Source organism: Heterodontus francisci, chromosome 15 (assembly GCF_036365525.1).
Source record: "Heterodontus francisci isolate sHetFra1 chromosome 15, sHetFra1.hap1, whole genome shotgun sequence".
NCBI classification, from domain to species: Eukaryota; Metazoa; Chordata; class Chondrichthyes; order Heterodontiformes; family Heterodontidae; genus Heterodontus; species Heterodontus francisci.
Genome location: NC_090385.1, coordinates 89,194,760 through 89,221,799, shown reverse-complemented (window position 1 = coordinate 89,221,799; position 27,040 = coordinate 89,194,760). Strand labels below are relative to the sequence as shown.

Genomic DNA, 27,040 nt, shown 5'->3' with positions numbered 1-27,040 from the left:
AGCCAAGCTGTTCTAATACAGTTACCACACTGGCATCTACCCAACAATGGGGAAAATTGGCCAGGTTTGCCCTGTCCACAAAAAGCAGGCCAAAACCAATCCGGCCATTTACTGCCCCATTAGTTTACTGTCAATCATCAGAAAAATGATAGAAGGTGTCATCGACAGTGCTATCAAGCAACGCATACTCACCAATAACCTGCTCACCGATGTTCAGTTTGTGTTCTGCCAGGGCCACTCAGTTCCAGGTGTCATTGCAGCCTTGGGTCCAAACATGGACAAAAGAGTTTAATTCCAGGGGTGAAGTAAGAATGACTGCCCTTGACATCAAAGCAGCATTTGACCGAGTATGGCATCAAGGAGCCCTAGCAAAATTGAAGTTAATTGAACTCAGTGCAAAAATCTCTCATTAGCTAGAGTCATACCTAGCACAAAATGGTTTGGAGACCAATCATCTCAGTCCTAGGACATCACTACAGGAGTTCCTCAGGATAGTGTCGTTGGTCCAATCATCTTCAGCTGCTTCATCAATGATCTTCCCTCCATTACTGGGGGAATTATGTGCCTCCCATTCCTGACTACACCGAGCATTAATTCCAGTGATGCATCATTGAAGATGAGTGCTCTCCTTGCTCTACATTCAGCATCCATCGTGAACACCCCCAAATTCCTGAGATCATGTCATACGGGTAGGTACACATCGAATCCACTGTGCAGCTTGCAGACACAAAACCCAGAAACAAGATCCATTGGTACAGTTCCACTTAGTTGAAAGTTCTGACCCATTCAGTTGGCTACTGAGTTTTCCCAATACAATTCCAACCTCCCCATTCAGCACCTGCCTTCATATTAATGTTGGTGCTATGTTGCACAGGAAATTTTAATTATGTAGTCTTGCAATGAAACAGTTAAAGCTAAAGTGCTGGATTAACCTCTGTTTAGCATGGCTACTGTATCCCTCAGTTATGTACTTAAAATAATTTAGGAAGAAAGTCTTGTTGACATAAGCTGCCTATCTCAGCCTTATCATAGTCACTGTAGCTCTTGGCAATATTCTATTTCTTAAAGAATTTAGCCTGAAGAGATAAAACATTCATGGATGATTGACTTTGTCCTCCTCCAGTCTTAACTCATCAGGATGACAATAACCAAGCCACCTTATCTTTCTTGGCCTTGAGTATAAGCACAGCGAATTGAGAGGGGAATGGTAGCATAGCAGTAATGTGACTAGACTAGTAATCCAGAGGCCTACACTAATGCCCTGGAGATATGACTTCAAATCCCATCTTGGAAGCTGGTGGAATGTCAATTCAATTAATTAATAACAATCAGAAATTAAAATGCTGGTCTCAGTAATGGTGACCATGAAACTACTAGATTGTTGTAAAAACCCATCTGCCTTGTTAATTCCCTTGAGGGAAGGAAATCTTCCACCTTTACCTGGCCTGGCCTACATATGGGTCCAGCCCAACAGCAATGTGATTGACTCTTAACTGCTCTCTGAAATGGCCTAGTAAGCCACTCAGTTATATCAAACAGCTGCAGAAAAGGAATAAAACTGAATGGACCACTCCGCATTGACATAGGCACTGGAAATGACAAAGGTGCACCCTGTCCACTCAACCCTGCACAGTCCTCCTTACTAACACCTGGGGATCTGAGCAAAATTTTGGAGAGATGTCCCACAGACTAGTCAAGCAACAGCCTGACATAGTCATACTCACCAAATCATACTTTACCACCAATGTTCCAGACACCTCCATTAATATGTGCTGCCCTACAGGAAGGACAGACCCTCCAAAGGTGGCAGGACAGTGGTATATAGGAGGTAGTGATCGTCGGAGTACTCAACATTGACTTAGGACCCCATGAAGTTTCATGGCATCAGGTAAAACATGGGCAAGGAAATATGTTGGTTACCACCTACAGTCCTCCCTCATCTGATGAGTTGTACTCCTCCATGTTGAACACCCACTTGGAAGAAGCACTGAGGGTGGCAAGGATACAGAATGTACTCTGAGTGGGGACTTCACAGTCCACCACCAAGAATGGCTCAGTCGCACAACTACTGTCCGAGCTGGCCAAAACATGGTCATATTTGCCAGACTGGGCCTGCAGCAGGAAGTCAAAGAACCTACAAGAGGGAAAAACCTACTTGACCTCACCCTCACCAATCTACCTGTTGCAGATACATCTGTTCATGGCCACCGCACAGTCCATATGGAGACTAATACGGCCTTCGCACTAAGGATACCCTCCATCAAGTTGTGTGGCACTGCCACTATGTTAAATGAGATAGATTCAGATTAGATCTAGCAGCTCAAAACTGGGCATCCACGAGGAGCTGTGGGCCATCAATAGCAGCAGAACTGTATTCAACCACAATCGGTAACCTCATGGTCTGGCATATGCTTCTCTCTACCATTACTATCAAGAGAACGCATCAACTCTGTTTCAATAAGGAGTGCAGGAAAGCATGCTGGGAGCAGCACCAGGCATTCTTAAAAATGAGGTGCCAACCTCATGAAGCTACAACACAAGACTACATGTATGCTAAACAGCAGAGGCAGCATGCTATAGACAGAGCTAAGCGATCCCACAACCAACTGATCATAACAAAGCTCTGCAGTCCTGTCACATCCAGTTGTAAATTGTGGTGGACAATTAAACAATTAGCCAGAGGAGGTTCCACAAACATCCCCATCCTCAATGAGGGGGGGAGCCCAGCACTTCAGTGCAAAAGACAAGGCTGAAGCATTTGCAACCATCTTCAGCCAGAAGTGCTGAGTGGATCATCCATCTCAGCCTCCTCCTGAGGTCCCCAGCATCACAGATGCCAGTCTACAGCCAATCTGATTCACGTCATGTGATATCAAAAAGTGGCTGAAGGCACTAGATACAGCAAAGGCTACGGGCTCTGACAAAATTCATTCCATCTTCGCTGCCTCCAATGAATACTTGGCATCAGGTGGCAGGACCGTATCTCCAACACAGAAGTCCTCGAGGCGGCCAACATCCCCAGCTTATACACACTACTGAGTCAGCGGCGCTTGAGATGGCTTGGCCATGTGAGCCGCATGGAAGATGGAAGGATCCCCAAAGACACATTGTACAGCGAGCTCGCCACTGGTATCAGACCCACCGGCCATCCATGTCTCCGCTTTAAAGACGTCTGCAAACGCGACATGAAGTCCTGCGACTTCGTGGGAGTCAGTTGCCAGCGTTCTCCAGAGCTGGCGGGCAGCCATAAAGGCGGGGCTAAAGTGTGGCGAGTCGAAGAGACTTAGCAGTTGGCAGGAAAAAAGACAGAGGTGCAAGGGGAGAGCCAACTGTGTAACAGCCCCGACAAACAAATTTTTCTGCAGCACCTGTGGAAGAGTCTGTCACTCTAGAATTGGCCTTTATAGCCACTCCAGGCGCTGCTCCACACACCACTGACCACCTCCAGGCGCCTACCCATTGTCTCTTGAGATAAGGAGGCCAAAGAAGAAGTCAAAAGTAACGAAGACTTGTGCTCCAGAATTAGTTGCATCCTAGCTAAGCTGTTCCAGTACAGGTACAACACTGGCATCTACTCGACAATGTGAAAAATTGCCCAGGTACATCCTGTCCGCAAAAAGCAGGGCAAATCCAATCCAGCCAATTACCACCCCATCAGTCTACTTTCATTCATCAACAAGGTGATGGAAGAGTCATTGACAGTTTTACCAAGTGGCACTTACACAGCAATAACATGCACACCAACGTAAAGTTAGAGTTCTGCCAGGGCCACTCGGCTACTGACCTCATTACGGCCTTGGTCCAAACATGGACAAAAAAGTGGAATTCCAGAGGTGAGGTAAGAGCGATTGCCCTTGACATTAAGGCAGCATTTGACTGAATGTGGCATCAAGGAGCCCTAGCAAAACTGAAGTCAATAGGAATCAGGGCAAAATTCTTCAATGGTTGGAGTCATGCCTAGTGCAAAGGAACATGGTTTGGAAGGCCATCCTGTTGGAGGCCAATCATCTAAGCCCCAGGACATCGCTGCAGGAGTTCTTCCAGGGTAGTGTCCTACGTCCAACCATCTTCAGCTGCTTTATCAATGACCTTCCTTCAATCATAGGATCAGTAGTGGGGATGTTCGCTGATAATTGCACAGTATTCAGTACCATTTACAACTCCTTCGATACTGAAGCAGTCCATGCCCGCATGCAGCAAGCCCTCAACAACATTCAGGCTTGGGCTGATAAGTGCAAGAAACATTCATAAGAAACATAAGAACATAGGAAATAGGAGTAGGAGTAGATCATACAGGCCATCGAGCCTGCTCCGCCATTCAATATGATCATGGCTGATCTTTAGCCCGAAAGCCATTTTTCCGCCTACTTACCATATCCCTTGATTCCCTGAGAGACCCAAAATCTATCCATCTTGGCCTTAAATTTATTCAGTTATGGAGAATCCCCTACCTTCTGGGATAGGGAATTCCAAAGATTCACAACCCTTTGAGTGAAGAAATTTCTCCTCATCTCAGTAGTTAATGACCAGCCTCTTATCCTGAGACTGTGCCTTGTGTTCTAGATTCTTTAGGAAGGGGGAAACTACCTCTCAGTGCCTATCCTTTCAAGGCCCTTCAGAATTTTGTATATTTCAATGAGATTACCTCTCATTCTTCTAAACTCCGGAGAATATAGACCCAATTTATTCAGCTTCTCATCAAAGGACAACCCTCTCCAACCAGGGGCCAATGTAGTAAACCTTTACTATACTGCGTCCAATGCAAGTATATCCTTCTTTAAATATGGAGACCAAAACTGTGCACAGTACTCCAAGTATGATCTCGCCAATGCCTTGTATAATTGTAGTAAGACCTCTTTATTCCTGGAATCCAATCCCTTTGCTTTAAAACCCAACATGCCATTTGCCTTTCTAATTGCTTGCTGTACCATAGAAACACAGGAAAATAGGAGCAGGGGTAGGCCATTCGGTCCTTCGAGCCTGCTCTGTCATTCAAAATGATCATGGCTGATCATCCAAACACAGCAACCTGTTCCCGCTTTTTCCCCGTATCCCTTGGTCCCATTAGCCCTAAAAACAGGGCAGCACAGTGGCGCAGTGATTAGAACCGCGGCCTCACAGATACAGCGACCCGGGTTCAATTCTGGGTACTGCCTGTGTGGAGTTTGTGAGTTTTCCCTGTGACTGTGTGGGTTTTCGCCGGGTACTCCGGTTTCCTCCCACAGCCAAAGACTTGCAGATTGATAGGTAAATTGGCCATTATAAATTGCCCCTAGTATCGGTAGGGGATGTGGTAAGAATATGGGATTAATGTAGGATTAGTATAAATGGGTGGTTGATGGTCGGCACAGACTCGGTGGGCTGAAGGGCCTGTTTCAGTGCTGTATCTCTAAATAAATAAACTATATTTAACTCTTTCTTCAGTATATTTAATGATTTGGCCTCAACTGCTTTCCGTGGTAAAGAATTCCACATGTTCACCACTCTCTGGGTGAAGAAATCTCTTCTTATCTTAGTCCTAAATGGCATACCCCTTATCCTTAGACTGTGACCCCTGGTCCTGGACACCCCCACCATTGGGAACACCCTTCCTGCATCTAATCTGTCCAGTCCTGTTAGAATTTTGTTGGTTTCTATGAGATTCCTTCTCATTCTTCTGAACTCTAGCAAATACAAGCCTAATCGACCCAATCTCTTTTCATACGTCAGTCCTGCTATGCCAGGAATAAGTCTGGTGAACCTTTGCTGCACTCCCTCCATAGCAAGAACATCCTTCCTCAGACAAGGAGACCAAAACTGCACACAATACTCCAGATGTGGTCTCACCAAAGCCTCGTATAACTGCAGCAAGACATTCTTGCTCCTGTACTCGAATACTCTCGCTATGAAGGCCAAGATACCATTTGCCTTCTTAATTGCCTGCTGCACCTGCATGCTTACTTTCAGCGACTGGTGCACAAGGACACTCAGGTCTTGCTGCACCTCCCCCTTTCCCAATCTATCGCTGTTCAGATAATAATTTGCCTTTCTGTTTTTGCCGCCAAAGTGGATAATCTCACATTTATCCACATTATACTGTATCTGCCATGTATTTGCCCACTCACTCAACCTGTCCAAATTACAATGAAGCTTCTCTGCATCCTCCTCACAGCTCCCACTCCCACCCAGCTTTGTGTCATCTGCAAACTTGGATTTTTTGCATTTAATTCCCTCATCTATATCATTAATATATTTTGTGAATATTTGGGGTCCTAGCACTGATCCCTGCAGTACCCCACTAGTCACTGCCTGTCACTCGTATGAAGACCCGTTTATTCCTCCTCTTTGTTTCCTATCTGCCAACCAGTTCTCTATCCATGTCAGTACCTTACCTCCAGTCCCATGTGCTTTAATTTTGCACACTAATCTCTTATGTGGGACCTTCTTGAAAGCCTTCTGAAAGTCCAAATACACCACATTTACTGGTTCGCCCTTATCTATTCTCCTAAAGATTCCAGTAGATTTGTCAAGCATGATTTCCCTTTCTTAAATCCATGTTGACTTTGTCTGATCCTGTCATTGTTTTCCAAGTGCTCTGCTAATACATCTTTTATAATGGACTCTAACATTTTCCCCACTACTGATGTCAGGTTAACCGATCTGTAATTCCCTGTTTTCTCTCTACCTCCTTTTTCAAATAGTGGGGTTACATTAGCTATCTTCCAATCCATTGGAACTGTTCCAGAGTCTATAGAATTTTGAAAAATGACCAGCAATGCATCTACTATTTCTAGGGCCACTTCCTTAAGTGGTCTGGGGTATAGATTATCAGGCCCTGGGGATTTATTGGCCTTCAATCCCATCAATTTCCCTAACAACATTTCCCTACTAATACTGATTTCATACAGTTCCTCCTTCTACTAGACCCTATGTTCTCCAACATTTCTGGGAGGTAATTTGTGTCCTCCTTTGTGAAGACAGAACCAAAGTATGTATTTAGTTGGTCTTCCATTTCTTTGTTCCCCATTATAAATTCCCCTGTTTCTGGCTGTAAGGGACTCACATTTGTCTTCACTAATCTTTTTCTTTTCACATATCTATAGAAGCTTTTACAGTTTTTATGTTCCCTGCAAGCTTACTCTCATACTCTATTTACTGTTCTTAATCAATCCCTTTGTCCTCCTTTGCTGAATTCTAAACTGCTCCCAATCCTCAGGTTTGCTGCTTGTTCTGACCATTTTATATTTCTCCTCCTTGGATCTAATACTATCCCTAATTGCTTTTGTAAGCCATGGTTGAGCCACCCTTCCTGTTTAATTTTTGTGCCAGACAGGAATGAACAATTGTTGTAATTCATCCATGCGCTCTTTAAATGCTAGCCATTGGTTATCCACTGTCAACCCTTTAAGTAGCGTTCCTCAATCTATCATAGCCAACTCGTGCCTCATACCTTCATAGTTTCCTTTATTTAGATTTAGGACCCTAGTCTTGGAATCAACTCTCTCACTCTCCATCTTAATGAAGAATTCTATCATGTTATGGTTGCTCTTCCCCAAAGGACCCCGCAGAACAAGATTGTTAACTAATCTTTTCTCATTACATAATACCCAGTCTAGGATGGCCTGTTCTCTATTTGGTTCCTCAATGTATTGGTCCAAAAAACCATCACGTACACACTCCAGGAATTCCTTCTCTACAGTATTACTGCTAAGTTGGTTTGCCCAATCTATATGTAGATTAAAGTTACCCATAATTACAGTTTCACCCTTATTGCATGCATTTCTAATTTCCTGTTTAATGCCATCCTCTACATCAACACTGCTGTTCGGGGGTCTATATACAACCCCCACCAATATTTTCTGCCCCTTGGTATTTCTTAGCTCCACCCATACAGGTTCCACATCAGGATTCTCTGAGCTAATATCCTTCCTTACTATTATATTCCTTAGCAGTAAACATCATTAACAATTATAATAAAAGCAAAATACTGCAGATGCTGGAAATCTGAAATAAAAACAAGAAATGCTGGAAATACTCAGCAGGTCTGGCAGCATCTGTAGAGAGAGAAGCAGAGTTAACTTTTCAGCTCAGTGACCCTTCATCAGAACTGCTTCTCTCTCCACAGATGCTGCCAGACCTGCTGAGTATTTCCAGCATTTCTTATCATTAACTATTAACTGGAGGGACATGCCAGCTGGGCCCAGTCCTGTCCTCACTGATTGTTCATAAACCACATGTGTACTTTTTAGTAGGATTTGGCAATCGGTGACAGGATCCTTGGCGATGTTTTCCTCTTTGTCTAAGGACATGTAGACAGCTCAAGTCCTGTTTCCCAGAACTATTTGCTCTGTTGAGGTACATGAGTGATGTAGCTTTTATTTAATTCTAATCAGAACATCAACTTCCATTCTTTCTCTGAAAACACTCTTAATTTGCTTTCATTTCTCATTGTGATTCTCAATCCAGAGGCAGAGAGCGTAATCACAGATTACAACATTAACTGAGTGGATTGTTAACTGAGTGGGAAGTTGAGACTTTGATCAGAGTTGGATTTTGGTGCTGAGGGGGAAGAAAGTGCGTTTTTTCTATGTCTTTAATACTTGTAAATTAGTGTGTAAAAAAGCAAACAGACTGAAAGATAATTACCTGTCATCAAATATAGTCTAGAATAAGGTAAGGATCAAAGATAAAAGAACTAGGATAATTCAACTGGTTTCAAAAAGTGAGACATTTTACAGGAGCATTCATTGGCTTGGCTAAATAACTCCTGAACCCAGTGATGTCACAGGGGTCAGTAGGCTGGTGATTGGTGAATAATACATTTTTTTTGCTCTCAGATGAATAAACAGTAAGTCTTTTTTTAAACAAAAATAACCTACACAATTTTAATGCATGCTACTGTCAGGCAAGCCAAGAATGAGGAAAATTAATTTTGCCACATGAACATTGATTTTAAACTATTGATGGTGAAGAAAGAGCATGCTTTAAAATACAATTGGAGACTTTGGCTGGAGAGATACATTAGCATATCAACAGACAAGTACTTCAAAGGACAAAGTAGCTATTCCTTGCTCCAATTTAATCCACAATGGACTTTGATTACCAGATGTTGAAACATTCCAGGTTAACTACTAAAATGGCCAAATACACAAGCAGACGTGGTCGGGCCAGTTTGGTCACATGACTGACTGACTGTTGTTGTTTTCTGAATTTGAGCTTCCAACGGGGAATTTGAACTCAAAAGGCTGTTAGCCCCTGGACTGAGAACATCTCTCCCCTGTCTGCTCTCATCTCACGCTTACCAGCTTCAGAAACCATTGAAGACCTATGAACACCAAGAGAGAAAAGTCTCCTACAAGTGAACAAGGTTCAAGAAGAATACTGGGCCCCAACAAAAAGTAAGAGCTGTCTACAATCAAGGACTCTACAGCGAGCTGGAAACACAGCAACAGTAACAAGAAATCCCCTTTAGAAACTGGCTCAAACCTCTCCATTTTATTTTTCTTCTGCTCTTTTTTGTCCCGATTTGCATGTGTGTATCGTGTGTGCATGCTCGCATGGGTGCATCGTGTATCCATGGGCGTTAACCGTATTAGAGTTTAAGTTTAAGGTTTAATAAATTTCACTTTTCTTCTTTAAACCTAAAGAAAACCTGGTGTGCTCATTTCCTTGCCTTATAATTGGAAAGTTGTGAATGAGGATTCACAAAGGGGGAGCTCAAAACACAGTGTGTTTAAAATTAAACCCTGTTACAATAAGACCAGGTGATGACAGTAAGAGACTCCTGGACACCTTTCTCAGCTAGTCGTAACACTATCAATAAATAGATAAATAAAAGGATTAGTGACAGCAGGGTCGACTATGTGTTGGGACTGTAGTATGTGTGAGTTCTTGCACAGTGAAATCGTCACAATTACCACATTAGCAGGAAATGGCTCTGATTTCAGATGCTCAGCTCAGTGTCTCTGAGCTATAGTGTGAGTTAGAGATGCTCTGACACATAAGGGAAGAGGAGGAATTTCTGGATAGTTTTCTCTAGAACACACAAACATCAGAGGAAAGCACAGGTTGAGAATGGGGAAGGTCTGATTGTCAAGAACTGGATAGTGAGGATTTAGAAATGGTTGATAAGGAGGTTCCATGATACTGGTCCCGTCCAACAGTAACAATGTGCTCAGCACCTGTGGCCAAGGAGGAAGACTGATCAGACAGCCAGCACAATGCAGACCAATGCACCGTGGTTCAGAAGACTGCCCAAGTGGGGAGAGCAGGACAGAAAACTAGTTGCGATAGGGGATTTTGTAATTGGGGGACAGATAGCATCCTCTGCAGCCATGAATGAGACTCCCAAATGGAGTGTTGCCTACCTGAAGCCAGAATATAGGATACCTTGAGGCAGCTGAAGAGGAATTTGGAAAGAGAGGGAAAATCCAGTTGTTGTCATAAACGTTGGAACAAAAGGATAAAGGTTAGGAATTGGAAGGAGGTCTTGTTGAGGGCGTATCAGGAGTTAGGAACTTGTGCATAATAATCTCTAGATTATTGCCCAAGCCACATGCAAATTACTGCAGAGAGAGGAGTATTATCACACAGCTAAAGGGCTGGTGTGGGAAAGAGGGATTCCTTTTCATGGGACACTGGCACCAGTACTGGGACTGGAAAGCACTGTACTAATGGAATTGGCTCCACCAGAAGCAAATTGGGACAAATGTCCTAGTGCAAATAATAAATAAGGAGGTGACAAAGGCTTTAAACTAGTCGGATGGGGGGACAGATCTGGAAGAAATGAAACAAGCCTAACTATGAATGAAACAAAAAGGGAGAGCATAAGATAGACTAAACTAAGAGAGGACATAAATAGCGAAAGAATAAGTATAAGAATAAAATAATTATTTATGTATTTATTTAGAGATACAGCACTGAAACAGGCCCTTCGGCCCACCGAGTCTGTGCCGACCATCAACCACCCATTTATACTAATCCTACACTAATCCCACATTCCTACATGTCCCTATATTCCCCTACCACCTACCTATACTAGGGGCAATTTACAATGGCCAATTTACCTATCAACCTGCAAGTCTTTGGCCGTGGGAGGAAACCGGAGCACCCGGAGGAAACCCACGCGGACACAGGGAGAACTTGCAAACTCCGCACAGGCAGTACCCAGAATTGAACCCGGGTCGCTGGAGCTGTGAGGCTGCCGTGCTAACCATAAGAGGAATGTAAAATGATTTAACCATCTTTTTACATCAAGTGAGAGGAACTGATATTAAAAATGAGTTTAACTGTCTGTACGGTGATGCACACAGTCTCCATGTTAAAACTGGGGAACTGGAGACAATAATATATTGCGAGGATCCAGATAAAGCATAGATTACTGAGACATGACTACAGAAAAATCAGGACTAGGAATTCAGCATTGTAGAGTGTAAAGTATTTCAAAAAGACACAGAGGGAAAATGAGGAGGTGAAGTAGCTGTACTTATAAAAGATAGCAAAAAACAGCAGAAAAAAGGGGTGCAGCATCAACAAGTGAGAAAGAGAATCCATGTGCATAGAGATAAAAGGCTAAAAATTCATTTTTGGATGTGGGTGATCAGCGAAATGCCCATGTCGGTTCCGTTAGAGGTAGGTAGCAGGCAAATCTTGTGCTCCCACCTCAGTACCATCATAACAGGGTAGAGCTGAGCAGGTTACTCACTCTTGGTATCCTCTTCACACTGGCGACTGCCTCTGTGCTCAGTAGGGAAGTCAAACAACACTGTGCTACAAATACTTGGTGCAGCCAGCCTGCTCTTCTAAAAGACAGTCTGTCCCTCATAAAGGGAAGCTGCACTGAATAATGTTGCTGCAATTTAAAACATGGAAAATGGAACACCAGGGGAGGGAGAGAATTCCAGGGTGACAGATGCAGTGCTGGAAGCAATACTGGTAGAGGTAGGCAGAAGGAGATTCGCCACGGTTTCATCAGACCATCCGCCGAAGGAAGTGGGAGCAACTGGCCAGGGAGTCAATTTCCGGATTCTGGACCCAAGGACCTAGTAACAGTGCCACAAGAGGCCTAATGACCTCACATAGGTGGTCAGCGTCAGAGAATGCATCTTCACATGACATCGCCTACCTACCACACAACTAACCATTCACACTGTTCAATGTACCACACCCCAACACTCACTCAGCAGCACTCCCTAGCACTCAGGAGTCACACCCTAACACTTACATACTCTACCTTACATTCACACACCCACCAATACTGCCAGCCTCACACCCACCTCTCACTGCTTTCACATACCTCCACTTATTCAGCTATGGCAGGCATATCACCCAAACACATTGCTACACATCATTGCCTTTCTGCCCTCTCTCTTGCAGGACAAAGTGATCAACAATAGAAAGGAGCAGAGGAGTACTGGCAGGGGCACGGATGCCTGCATCTAGTGAGTCCTATGGAGAGGATGGGGCCGGTTGTAACAGAGCCCATGTGATCTGGCGTCACTGAGAACATTGAGGATGATGGTCCTGCCTTATGCCCCTTCTCAACTTCTACCTCATCTTCATCCTACTATCTGGCATGATGTGCAAGCTGCAGACAGTGTGACCATGAACTTTTGCTTCCCACTGCACCCCCTTCCCTCACACCAACCTTCTGATTTCCTGCTTTTGGTCTCCCAAGAACTGCCACTTGCCCAGCCACAGCAGACCAAGGAGGAAGAGTGCAAGCAACACCACAGCACTGATGAAGAAGCCTTGATTTCACATTCACAGCCACCAGCTCAGCTACTGGCAAGTATTGAGTTGGGAGCAGCTCGTTGCGAATCATCTGGACATGAGTGGGCTGGAGCCAGGCCAGGGTTAAAGGATGGTTCATTTGCCAGCTCACTGGAATGCGAGGTCACAGATGAGTTCTGCTGCAGAGGACTCAGGTGAAGGCTTTGCTGGGGCAGCATACAGGAGAATGCTGATGAGAATGCACACCGAGATGCTGAATACATTGGCTGGCCTGTCAGACAGCCTCCCATTACTGGAGTGCTAAATAGTTGTAGGAAAGGACATAGCATGAGTCCAGAGAGAGTGCTAATGGCAGAATAATGAATAGCTCAGTCCAAAAGCAAAGATATGAAAAACAAGTTTATGACTAGCACATGGATAAAAAATAAATAATAGAATAAAAAATAATTAAAATATATAAAAATGAAAATAACTAAATAAAAATAATGGGGCTCATGGTCTGAAATTATTGAACTCAATATTAGCACTCTCTCTGGACTCATGCTTCATCTTTTATTACAACTGTTTAGCACTTCATTTGCATTCTGTTCTGTGACATCTCTGTCATTTACTCTCTCCTACCCTCTGTCCTATCACAAACCTTCCCTTTTCTTCTTTCCCCCCCTCTCCCCTTTCACTTGCTCAAAGACTGTTACATTTCTAACTTTTGCCAGTTCTGATGAAAGGTCACAGACTTGAAATGTTAACTCTGTTTCTCTGTACACAGACGCTGCCAGACCTGCTGAGTATTTCAGGCACTCTCTGTTCTCATTTCAGAGTTCCAGCAACTGCAGTATTTTAAGGTATGAGGGGCAAGTTGGCTTTGGTGGATTGGGAAAATACACTAAAAGATTTGACAGTAGACAGGCAATGGCTAGTATTTAAAGTATTGAAAGAAGTATTTCATGGTCTACAACAAATATACATTCCTCTAAGACACAAAAATCCAGCAAGAAAAATGAATCAACCGTGGCAAACAAAACAAGTGAAAGATTGCATTAGATCAAAGAAAGTGACTTATGAGGTTGCCAGAAAAAATGGTAAGTCCGAGAATTGGGAGCAATCTAGAAACCAGCAAATGATGACCAAGAAACTGATAAAGAAACGAAACAATCTCAGAGGAAGATACAGAAAATCTACCAGAAATACTAGGGAACCAAGGGACTTATGAAAATGAGGAATTGAAAGAAATTACTGTTAATAAAGAGGTAGCACTGGAACAATTAACTGGATTGAATGATGATAAATCCCCTGGACCAGATGAGCTACATCACAGAATGTCTCTGCTGTCCCAGGATCTGTTCTTCTATCTCTGCTGTCCTAGGACCCCGTTCTGCTGCCTGATGGGTAAGGAGCTGAACGCAAGCCTGCGGCAAGCATGGCTGAAGGAAGACACCGAGTGGCCCCATGGTTTGGCAATGCCTCCCTCAAGATTCTCCTCCAAGCTGCAAGGAAAAGGTGGGAAGTTCTCTTCCCCAGTGATGGACAGATATTGCAGAGGAGGTCAGCAGCCGTGGGCTCCCACCAGGACATGGGTACAGTGCCACAAGAGAGTTAATGATCTCCTTCATTCTACCAAGGTGTGTGCTCCATACCTCTCTTTTTTGGGATTGCAAGTGGCTACAGGAGAAGTGGGACATAGGGAGGGTGGCACCACAAAGTCACTGGCAAAGGGGGTTAGGCATCACCTCATCCTGATAGATGCATGGCTGTATCTCAGCCACAGGCCACCCTCTTTCACAGCACACCTCCATTAACTCCCCTGAGAGCTGACGGGAGGATACCCTAGTAGGGGACAGGGGCTGCCATGAACAGAACTGTCATGTTGATCTGTCTGCAAAGTATGACTATCTCCCTCTTTCCACTCGCAGGACAAGAAGGTCATAACAGTCGGGAGACAGCCCGGGCTGGTGGAGGCATCCAGACATCCGGCCTCTTTCCACTGCTGAGGAGGAGGCACTTGAACTAGCGGGGCCCAGGGTAGCCACTCAATAGCGGATGGTGAGACTGGAGTCCCTGCGCAACAGAGTAAGGATTGACTTCCATCGACATACGGATCACTTTTGGAGACCCACATCATGCATGGTTGGTATGAAGAGATCTGCTCATCCTAACACACACATGTTTGTGTTCTCTCATGCAGGTCGCTGACCGCAGGAGACTCCATGGAAGGGGAACATAATTCCACCTCAAGAAGGAACTGTAATCAGAGGATACACTGTCCCATGACTTTCCTGCACCTTTCACCACCGCAGATACTTTCACCTCATTGGATTTCCATTCAGCTGCAGAATCAGGGTCACAAGCCGGTGAGAGCACTGCACATGTGCCCAGCAGCTGGCTGAGGCTGAGACAGCGGAGGTTACTGTCAGTGGGTGGCCAGGCCCATGCTGAGCCCCAGGCTGATGACAAGCCTCTGGTGTTGACAGCACAGGGCATGCTGGAAATGCAAAGCGAGGTAAGGCAACTTCTGGCGGAGAAACCAGAGGCAATGTGCAGCCATGAGTGGACAATGGAGGAACCCATCCATGTCATAAGTGCTGCCATGTCTCAGGTATGTGAGTGCATTGCTTCCTCCATTGAGAGGTTGGAGACCCTCATGGAGAGCCAGATCCCACAAATGCACGTAGACTGCACACCATCACCTTGGCCATGCGCTCGACCCAACAGTGGCAAGACGGGAGAAGGGCGAAGTCCCTGGAGTCTTCTCTCATTCCTCGTCCTTCTCTGGTCAGCAGGGAGGTCGGGTGAGCCTTGAAAGGGAAGAGGAGAGGCTGACCTCCATAGATGGTGTCTCTCCTCAGGGTGCTCCAAATGTGGGAAACAGCTCTTTAGCCCCTGTGCCAGTAAGACCAGCTCCAGTACCAGCGGCGCCTGAGGTGAATCCTGCGTCTATGCAGGAGACCCTCAGGCAGCCGGGAGCTCCAGGCCTCAGGTATCCAGAGGGCGACCGCTGAAGTTATCACAGGACAAGGGGCAGCCTGACCAGCAGCCTTCCTCTAGTCCAGCTGCTAGTGCAGGGATCACACTGCGTAGGAGCACTCAAAAACATATAAAGAAAACCACCGAGACACTTGGAGTTTCACGGGCGTTTGACATCTTATATTTGTTTTCTCAAATAAAGTTCTTTTGTTTTTAAAATTAACTTTAATTGTGGAAAATGCTTTCTCTTTCAAGTCTTAACTATGAGCTGCTGACTTCACCCTCCCTCCTTAGTGAATGCCAATGTAGGTACAGCCCTCATTTGATTAGTGTCTCTCATGGGCCAAAGCGTGTGGTTCCGCTGGGCGCTAGGCACAGAAAACAAATAGAAAGGAGGTGACAGACTGCATGCATTGAGGTGAGTCTTTATTGGTTTCACTCTGAGATGCCATGATGGCTGGAAGCGGGTAAGTTGGAGACTGTCTCTTGCCTCCTGGGCCCGTCGCTCATTGTGCCTGGCTTCTGGTGCAAAGGGTTTAACATCCAGTGCTGCCTGCTCATCACCCTCCCCATGTCCTCCTCATCAGTTGAGGAGTGGCGAGCAATCATAGCATCATCCTGCAAGACCTCCCCACACTGCAGGGTTAGATTGTGCAGACCACCAAGGCCTGCTGAACGATTGCTCAGGTGGAGCCGTGGCAAGTGTTGTAACTGTCCTCTGCTGCAGTGTGAGTGTTTCTCACAGGCATGAGTAGCCATGTCTTCAATAGGTAGCCCTTGCCCCTGGGAATCCATCCCTGAAGGTGGGTGGGGGAGGCGGTGGGGCTGAAAACTGCGGCACCTGTGACTGTCGAAGTATGTAGGTGTCATGGCTGCTTCCCGGGAAATGGGCACACACCTGCAGGAAACACTTTTTGTGGTCACAGACTAGTTGAACGTTGATGGAATGAAAGCCCTTCCTGTTGATGAAGGTGGCTAGCTGGTCCATGAGAACCCTGATGGCCACATGCGTACAATCGATGATATCTTGCACCTGGTGGAATCCAGCGTTGCTCCCGAATTCGATGGTCTTCTCAGTCTGACTCTCAGAGTGGCTGCGGTATTGCACATAGTCACCGGCTCTCTTGAACTGGGCATTGTTCACCTCCTTGATGCAGCGGTGGGCTGCTGCCTTAGAGATCCCACACATGTCCCCCGTGGATCCCTGGAATAATCCAGAAATGTAAAAGTTAAGTCCCGCTGTGATTTTCAATGCCACTGGCATAGGGTGCTCCTCAAATCCCATAGGTCCTAAATTGTCATGCAGCATGGCACATAGGTCGGTGACAGCCTCCCTGGAGAGCTGTAGTCTTCACTGACAATGTCACTCTGCCATTTGGAAGTAACTGACTGGAGTCTGGTACACTCTCTGCTGCAGGTGGACCCTTCTTGCCACAGCTGTCTGCAGCTGCTCTTGTCGTGGAGCTTCACGGGCAGGTGCAGCTGCCTCCTGGCCCTCCCTCCTTCAAAGGCGCCCCCTCATGCCACGAGGGTCCAAAAAGACAGGTTATATGAGACCCATGCCAGGTAATCAGTCGGCCTCCAGACAGCTGGCCTTGCAGAGATGAACCTGGCTTGGCCGCTTTCCCTTTGCTACTTATCTTGGCTGTTTCACTAATGGCCCTCAGTGCCCACCGTTGCTGATGGCGAACCCTCTCACCCAGCAGTTTGGGCATCCAATACTGCCACTCGAAACCAACCCCCTGCACACCACCTGAGACTCTACTCACCCTTGCTAACTACCTGAGACCCTGTTCATCTGGCACTGCCACCGGAGACCCTGCTCACCTGGTACTGCCACCCGAGACCAAGCCCACCCATGCAGAACTCACAGCACTGCAGGCCATCAATACCCTCTGCTCCCTGCTCTTCCCCTATGCAGTGCTGGTCATGGCTGCCTACCCGTCGCAGTACTGAGGCCTCACCTCAGTGCCACCAGCTTTCAATGGCTGGGGTTCTGAAGGCATGTGAGAGCCGCTTGTTGTCCACCTAATTCCAAGCACCCCATTGAATTGCTTACAATTACATACAAATGCATTAAAGCTAATTGTTCTACAGTTGAAATTACACTCCCGTTGCGTGGGACGGCAAGGCCAGCTTGGTACTTTCCCGTTGTTGACTGAATCCAGAACCGACATCGCGATGTTGGATTTCCTGGCGGGCTCATCCAACACTATTCTGCGGCCCACCCCCCCCACACTCCATGCTTCCATTTCTGCTCCAAAAAGCTGTACTTAATTCAGCCCATCATCCTGACTTGGAACTATATCACCAATGCTTCACTGTTGCTGGGTCAAAATCCTGGAACTCCCTTCCTAAAGGCACTGTGGGTGTACCTACATCACATGGACTGCAATGGTTCAAGGAAGCGGCTCACCATCACCTGCTCAAGGGCCATTAGGGATGGGCAATAAATGCTGGCCTGGCCACCGACACCCACATCCCATGAAATAATAAAAATAATTCACTCTCATACTTTCCACACTCCTCAAGTATTCAAGAATACAAATACACAAATCACTAAAAGTGGCGATGCAGATTAATAGGCAATAAGAAAACACAAACCAAGCACAAAGGTATACTTTTAAAGGGGTCGAAATGGAAATTAGAGAAGTTATGGTAAACTTGTATTGGACCATGTTTAGACCACACTTGGAGTACAATGTACATTTTTGGTCTCCATATCATAAAAAGGATACAAAGACACAGGATAGAGTGCAAAAAAGATTTAGAAGGATGATGTCAGAAATGTGAGGTTATACCCATCAGGAAAGGATGAAGAAGCTGGATCTTTTTTCTTGAAAAGAGAAGACAAAAGGATACACAAATAAATGCATTAAAATTATGAAAGGTTTTGATAGAATTGACAGAAAGGGAATATTTCCACTTGTGGGGAAGAGCAAAACTGGAGGCCATCAATATAAGACAGTCAGCAAGTAATCAAATGGGGAATTCAGAAGAGAATGTGGAACTCGCTTCCACATAGAGTGGTTGAGAAAAATATTATAGATGCATTTAAATGTGGAGGCTCGATAAGCACATGAGGGAGCAGGGAATAGGGGGTTATGTGGATAGAGTTAGATGAGGAAAAATAGGAAGAGGTTCAAGTAGAGCATAAGCACCAACATGGATTGATTGGACCGAATGGCCTGTTTCTGTGCTGTATATCCTATGTAATTCTATGTAACCAGTTCACTGAGAGAGACTGAATTCCCTCCTCCACTTTATCACAATGGGATGTTTTTATTCACATCCTTCAACCACTTACAATGACCTGATGAGCCCCCAGTTGCTGCATCTAAATGAAACAAGTAAAACCAACACGATCTCAATTAATCAACAACTCTGTTAGAAAACTTAATCATGAAACCACCTTCAGCATTAATAACTGAAAGACAGACAGTTCTCCAGGTATTGGGTCTAACATCTGATTAAATTTGGAACGAGGGAAGAAAGCATTTCACTTGTTGTGTCGGTCTCTTCATTGCATCTGTCTTTGTAAAGTGTACAATAGATCAGACTGCAAACACTACTTCAGCAAGTCTGGCTTCACCCTCCATCTGATAAGAAAAGTATAACCAGAATATTAATATGAAATAAATACTATGGAAGTAATTTTTACTTTGTGTGAATGTAAAATAGCCAACTGTTAGATATTGCCCCTCCATCACCCAGAGACACAATTACCCCCATTTCTCATTTAAACCATTGCTGAACTTGTGTTATTCAATAAATATTAACCTTGTAGGATTGGCACAGCTTTCCACACTGCAATCGGTCCGAAGCTGGCAAACTGTCCAAAGGAAGATTCCAAGAAAAACATTGGCATTCCAGCGAGTGCCAGCATGAGTGTGTAGGGAATAAGAAACGCACCTGGAAAATACAATAAAGCGAAGCTGGCAAAGATTGCATGGATGTTAAAGCGACCAGGTTTATTTGTAGTATAAGGGTATCAAAGGGTTAATCTTGAGAGAACGTAAAGATTACCGCCCACCAAGAATAATTTAAGAGATCATGTGGGAGAGACTCGAGAACAGTTACAGCGTGGCTTCTGAAGGAGTCACACACTTTAGTGTGGACTGTATTCAATTACTATGCAATAAAGATTAATGTTTAATCGCTACAGTCTAAGAACCTCTCTAGCTAGACTTAGATGGTGGCACCATATAACATTATTCAGACAGTTTTAGTTCATAATAAAACTGCAGTAACGACAGGATCATGAATCCAGCTTTCTATCATTACTGTCTCATTGTACCCAGTCATATTATTTAAAGCTGTAAAAGATATTCAAAATAAATAAATCATTATTTCTACACACAGGCCAAGGCTCATTCAATTTGACTTTATGTACCATCTATTTGATGTATCTCACTCTTAAATAGAAACACATTTATTTAAAGGGGTTTGTGATCAGTTCAGTCTTTCTAGAAATATTAATCATTCTCCCAGATATTTTCAAAGCTTGTTAATTTTACTCTGGAAGAGACGAGTGGAATAATCTCTTTATTCATTTCATGTGGTATAAATAATTATGGAGATGCTCTTTAAGTGCAATGGTGTTGGTACTGGTTGGGGAAACTACAATTCACAGGTTTAATTCCTATCAAGAAAAATTGTGAAAATAAATCTGGGAACTTGTGGGCTGGAACCAAAACTGATAATAACAGGTAAGGGTGTGTTGTTAAAACCCAACTGCTTTGCTAATCTCTTCAGCTAAAAAGGTCATTGCCATCCCTACCTAGTCTGATCTACACATGGCTCCAGTTCCACACCATGTAGTTATCTCTTACTACCCTCAAAGCAACGAGGGATGGACAATAAATACCACCTTGTCACATCACTGACATCCCAGGACAAAAAACTGTTTTCAATACCCAACAGTTTAAAGATGTGATATTCAATTCATCATTCCTTATATCAGTATTTTTCAACCTTGCATTATTTCCCCAGTACAATAAAAGGTTCCCTGGTTAATTGGAATTTGACATTCTTAAACATTTAATTGTTTATTTCAGCCTTTCTCTGCCCTGTATTTTGGATTTCACTCCAGTACCTCCTCCATTTCTGTAAGCCAGGTAAGGGAATCTCCAGACATTGCCCAGACCCACAGCACTGCCGATCACTGAGAGCAAGTAGTCAGTCTTCGAGGACCAGTTCCCTCGCTCCACATTCTCGTCACTTTCACCCACATGTTCTTTGTTTACAGCCTGGGGAGAAGAGAGGAAATGACCGATTCAGAAATTAGATGTATCAGACTAGAACTCAAGCAAAAAGAAAGGACAGTTTTCACCCACTACACATGCAGGGTGTTGTTCTCCATTTAGCAGCAATTGGTTGGTATTTTAGAAACAGCCTAAACCCCACAGACAGCCTCTGCAATTTACAACAACCAAAATTCCCAAATCATCAACACCTCTCAGGGTTTGACATAAATTTATTGTCATGGCTGGATACAATACTCACTGTGACCTCTGGAGAGTGTGTTTCATGATCATTCTGTGAGAATCCAGACAAAGCCACTTCTCCTTTGTCCATTTTTGGACAATGTTGAATGATTCTTCCACTTGCTCCGGGTTTGGAACTTAGAATGTCTTCGATCTTTGTACTGCTCCTCGACTCTGGTTAAGGATTAATAAGTTCCACACCAGACAATGATCCTTCCACCATCTGAAGCCAGTTCCTCACACTGTTTAAAAGACTTGCAGCTTTGTTCACTTAAGGTCTGCTGCAGCTATTAGAGTATTTCTGGCGTGAATTAGTCAATTTACAGACTAAAACTTTCCTATTACAGATCATTTGCATTAGTTTCACAGCACGCAGTACCAAAGTGAAGTTATTCTGCATCTACAGGTTTGACAATATTTGCATTTTTAAAGAGGACAGAACCAATTACACCTGCACCAATCAGGAGCTCAGCTCATCCCAAACTCTATTGGCGTTACTTTAAAAATGCTACAGTTTGTTCAAATACCAGAAACAAAGGTGAATGTTTTCTTTTGATACTTTCAAATTATATTGTGAGTATTTCTTTAGCCTCCAGTTTTTTATTTCTTCTTTCATGGGATGTGAGTGTCACTGGGAAGGCCAGCAGTTATTGTCCATCCCTAATTGCCCTTGATAACTGAGTGGCTTGCTAGACCATTTCAGAGGGTAGTTAAGAGTCAACCACATTGCTGTGGGTCTGGAGTCACAAGTAGGCCAGACCAGGTAGATTTCCATCCCTAAAAACAACATTAGTGAACCAGATGGGTTTTTATGACAATCAATGATAGTTTAATGGCATGATTACTGAGACTAGCTTTCAATTCCAGATTTTCTTAATTAAGCTGCCGTGGTGGGATTTAAACCCATGTCAGCAGGGCATTAGCCTGGGTCTCTAGATTACTAATCTCATGATATTACCAGAAAACCATCTTCTCCCTCTAGTTACACTGAGACTGCGAGTATCTTCTCCAGTTATACTGAGACTCGCTGCTCCAGACGGTTTCATTTCCAATGCAAAATTACAAACTAATTTCAGTTCACCTGCACCTGCAGGGTTTTGGTTGTGTCCCAGGATGGTAACATCGTGGCAAAGATGCGGGACTCCGAATCCAAAGGTCTGGACTAATGCTCCAGAGATATAAATTCAAAGCCCACCATGGGGCCTAGAATCTACTCTGGGTGGATAGCTTCAATGTCCATCACCAAGTATGGCTTGGTAGCACTACTACCTGTTGTGATATTACTTTAAATGTTATTGTGTTGCTTTAAGGGGCATAGCTTAAACAGTTGTCCATAACCCAGACAGGATACGATGCACAGATCATTGTGACCAATCAGCTAGAGCAGTAACAACCAAGTAAAGGACATTCCCAGTATTGCTGTGAAATTTAATATCTTCAATAAAAGAACCTACCTTTTGGATTCACCAATCATGTCCCAGTGGCACAGTGGTTAGCACCGCTAACCGCAGCCTCACAGCTCCAGTGACCCGGGTTCAATTCTGGGTACTGTCTGTGCGGAGTTTGCAAGTTCTCCCTGTGACCATGTGGGTTTTCGTCAGGTGCTCCGGTTTCCTCCCACAGCCAAAGACTTGCAGGTTGATAGGTAAATTGGCCATTATAAAGTGTCCCTAGTATAGGGAGGGAAGGTGGGGATGTGGTAGGAATATGGGATTAATATAGGATTAGTATAAATGGGTGGTTGATGATCGGCACAGACTTGGTGGGCCGAAGGGCCTGTTTCAGTGCTGTATCTCTAAATCAAAAAAAATATATAATATGGTGACTGGTAATATAATATGAAGTTACTTCAAGTTTGTACAAAGACTGAAAACTGAGCCCATCTGCTTGCTCCAGAGTGAAGGTTTACAAGCTGACCAGGTTCATCTGTGACCTTGCAGCAGTGTGGAGGCCAGAGTAAGTGACTCTGTGATTTTGTTGACATCCAACATAGGGCAGGTCCACATCTTTGGGATCGAGATGTATAGCTTAACCTTAAAGGGAACATGAGTCTAAATTAAGCTGTGATCATGGATTGCGCCAGAAGTAATCCAATAAAAGACAACAAAAGAAAAACTATTAATAAACCAAGTTTTAAACAATAATGAGATAAATCTACATGAAGTGGTGTGCGCTGGGTGGGACTACTGTTTTTGCTGATGGGTCACTGGATTGGGAGTTCAGGGAGAGCAATTGATCTATCGCCACATGGCCAGGCAGGATCATCCATGCAGATAAAACCACAGGCATTTGAGAAGACCAGAAAATCTTCATAGCCATTTTCCTTCTTCTCCTGAAGGTCTCAGGCAAGTAACAAAAAGAAAAAAAAATTCAGCTCTATTACAGACCTCCCATTTGATTAGGAGATTTTATAAGAAGAAAAAACATCACAAACTCTGTGTGCTCACTGCCATTACAGAGCCTGTTCATGCCTAAATTGGTCTTCGTGGGCAGGGCTTAAGGTTAGCATGTTGTCTGTTATGACCAAGGCAGGAGTAATGCACTGTTAATTCAGTCCCACTACTACACAGGTCACAGGATATTAGTAAAGTTTCCCACCTACCGGAAATTAGCCAAATTAAACACTATATTTATCCCCCAGAATAAAAGCACACCAAACCAGGTTTCTTTAAACAACAAAAGAAAAACTATTAATAAACCAAGTTTTAAACAATAATGAGATAAATCTACATGAATGAACAGATTTTATAATTCCTTATTTTTCCTAACCTTTATGCACACACACACATACATTCAATAATCGGTGAACTGGGGTAAAAGGCTGATTTAAGTTGTAACTGTTTCTTAGGAACAATAAAACAATTGTTTGTCAGAGTCTGGTGGGATATGTCCAGGTTGGTGAGGTGTCCCAGAGTCAAATAGTTGGATGCCACTAGATGTCTCTCCAGGTGAGTTTAATAAACAGTATGTGATGGGTAAGCATTCAAGGCAATTCATGTGCAGCAGGCATCACACAGATCTCTCAACTTAAAGTGTAGCAACAGGTCTACTTAAATGATAAAGTAGCAGTCTAACAGTAGAAACCTTTTTGAGATTTAAGGATCTTCCAAAACCACAAAAGCAACAGAACTCACTCTTGAATCAGAGATCTTCCAGGGAATGGAGACAATAGGAATTTTGTTACCTTCAACAATACAGGCTTCCTCTCAGCAAAGGACCTTTCTCCACAGAGTATAGCAACTTCTCTTTCTCTGGGTCTTTTCCTCTCTTTCCTGGCAGGTCAAAACCAGACATTAAATATAGCACTTCTTTCCAAGAAATGCAAAATCTATTTTTCAGGGAGAATAGGTATTTTTCTGGTCTATCAGAAAATCACAGCTCCCAGTTCACTGCTGCTAGTCTTTCACATGCAAAACTGAAACTAAAAGCTTTTCAACAGTGAAATCACAAGATTATCATAAAACTTTCCTGTTGTTTGGATACAAATTGTATTGCTTGCTGTCTGTCCTCCACCCAGTTCAGCATTCAATCTTCGCAGAAAGTCCTTTTTTCCCAGTCTTAAAGGCACACAGACCTCTTAGTTTTTGTAAAAACAAAACTCTTATGACAGGTCCAAGAGGCAGCTGACCTTTCCTTTCTCACACCAAAGCCCATTGTGTGTGGAGCTCAACATCAGCGTGCAGCCCAGGAGAATGCTCTTTCTTTTTTCAAACTCGTAAAGCGCCCTTCATGGGTAGGGCGTCATGATAGTGCATCATCGCCCTTTGTGGGTGGGACATAGCAAGAGCATGCAAGCTCAGAGCAGCCGCCAAGCTTGACCTGCTTTCTCTCTACTGCTCCACTAGGCTGTGGCAGCCTGTGGTATTGCCGGTAGGGACACTTTATTTTCAAAAGGGCAGGAAGCTTTTTTTGTCTTCATACAGCTGCAGTGAAAGCAGAAAGGCAGATTTTTTTGCATCTACAGAGACAGCCTGTACTACAACTCAAAGGGCCAGACAATCACCACAGAACTGAATCCCTTAAGGACTATCCAAGTTTAGATCTTTACTCATACCACTGATACTATTCCACACAAAATGTCAACTAAATTTCCATCCGTGAACTGGAAGGCAGCAGACCTTCTCACTGAATTCAAACTATTCAGACAGAGAATGGAACTGTGTTTTCTTGACTCAACCATTTCTGAGCCAGAGGGATTTTCAAAGTCAAAACTGCCATTGAAAATGAAGGCCAACACAGGATGAATACATCAGGTCTTTTGGAAGATGACGTAAAGGAACTGAATAATATATGGTCCACATTGGGAGACTAGGTGAAGGTCAAGCTCAATTTCAGAATACACCGGCTTGAGCTTATATCATTCTGGGAGCAGCCAAATGAACAATTTGTGAGTAGATGTAGTGATATGGGGCATGACTGGGATAGTCTGAGTGCAAAAGACTTAAAGGGGGCAGAAATCTTAAAGTGCATACAGGAGAGCTTTTTGAGCCAGCACATAGATAGTCCTACAATACAAGGGGCGGTACTGGACCTACTCCTAGGAAATGAAGCTGGACAAGTGGTAGAAGTGTCAGTGGGGGAGCATTTCGGGGATAGTGACCATAACTCTGGAAGATTTAAGGTAGTTATGGAAAATACAAGGATGGACCAGAAATAAAGGTACTGAATTGGGAGCAGGCCAATTTCAATATGATTAAACAGGATCTGGCCAAAGTGGACTGGGAGCAGCTACTTGTAGAAAAGTCTACATCAGACCAGTGGGAGTCATTCAAAAAGGAAATAGTGAGAGTTCAGGGTCAACATGTACCCATAAAGGTGAAAGGTAGGACCACCAAGTCCAGGGATATGGAGGATTGGATAAGGAATAAAAGGAGGCTTATGGCAGATTCAGAGTGCTGAAAACAGCGGAGGCCCCAGAGGAGTATCGAAAGTGCAGGGGGGTCCTTAAAAAGGTAATTGGGAGACCAAAGAGGGGACATGAAAAAACCCTGGTGGGCAAGATAAAGGAAAATCCCAAGGCGTTTTACAAGTATATTACGGGCAAGAGGATAACCAGGGAAAGAGTAGGGCCCATTAGGGACCAAAGTGGCAATCTATGTGTGGAGCTGGAGGACGTAGGTGAGGTTTTAAATGATTACTTTTCATCTGTGTTCACTATGGAGAAGGACGGTGTAGGTGTGGAGATCAGGGAGGGAGATTGTGATATACTTGAACAAATTAGCATCGAAAGAGAGGAAGTATTAGCTGTTTTAGCAGGCTTAAAGTGGATAAATCCCAAGGCCCTGATGAGATGTATCCCAGGCTGTTATGTAAGGCAAGGGAAGAGATAGCAGGGGCTCTGATACAAATTTTCAAATCCTCTCTGGCCACAGGAGAGGTGTCAGAGAACTGAAGGACAGCGAATGTGATACCATTATTCAAGTAGGGTAGCAGGAATAAACCAGGTAATTACAGGCCGGTGAGTCTAACTTCAGTGGTAGGGAAGCTATTGGAAAAAATTCTGAGGGACAGGATTGGAGAGGCAGGGATTAATCAAGGATAGTCAGCATGGCTTTGTCAGGGGAGATCATGTATAACAAACTCGACTGAATGTTTCGAGGAGGCGACTAGATGTGTCGATGAGGGTAAAGCAGTTGATGTAGTCTACATGGACTTCAGTAAGGCTTTAGATAAGGTCCCACATGGGACATTGGTTAAGAAGGTAACAGCCCACGAGATCCAGGGCAATTTGGCAAATTGGATCCAAAATTGGCTTAGTGAAAGGAGGCAGAGGGTGATGGTCGAGGGTTGTTTTTGCGAGTGGAACCTGTGACGAGTGGTGTACCGCAGGGATGCTGTTTGTAATGTACATTAATGATTTAGACATGAACATAGGAGGTATG

General features: G+C 44.1%; 1 protein-coding gene across 13 annotated transcripts in view; it reads right to left on the bottom strand.

Annotated features, from left to right (window-relative positions):
* The window catches only part of LOC137377775 (sodium- and chloride-dependent neutral and basic amino acid transporter B(0+)-like), a 143,802-nt gene that overhangs the window by 94,040 nt on the left and 22,722 nt on the right, over positions 1–27,040 (bottom strand). For 4 of the 13 annotated variants that reach the window (XM_068047806.1, XM_068047808.1, XM_068047817.1 and 1 more), the window contains exons 2-4: positions 21,178–21,332; positions 20,768–20,921; positions 19,453–19,584 (exon numbers count right to left, since the gene is read on the bottom strand). The exons of 1 other annotated variant lie outside the window; for it this stretch is intronic. In XM_068047806.1, coding sequence (XP_067903907.1) covers positions 19,453–19,584; positions 20,768–20,921; positions 21,178–21,332 — 441 coding nt within the window. Of the gene's footprint in view, positions 1–19,452; positions 19,585–20,767; positions 20,922–21,177; positions 21,497–22,612; positions 22,829–24,342; positions 24,431–27,040 lie in introns of all 13 variants that reach the window. 8 more of the 13 variants (XM_068047809.1, XM_068047813.1, XM_068047810.1 and 5 more) reach the window with 8 other exon arrangements.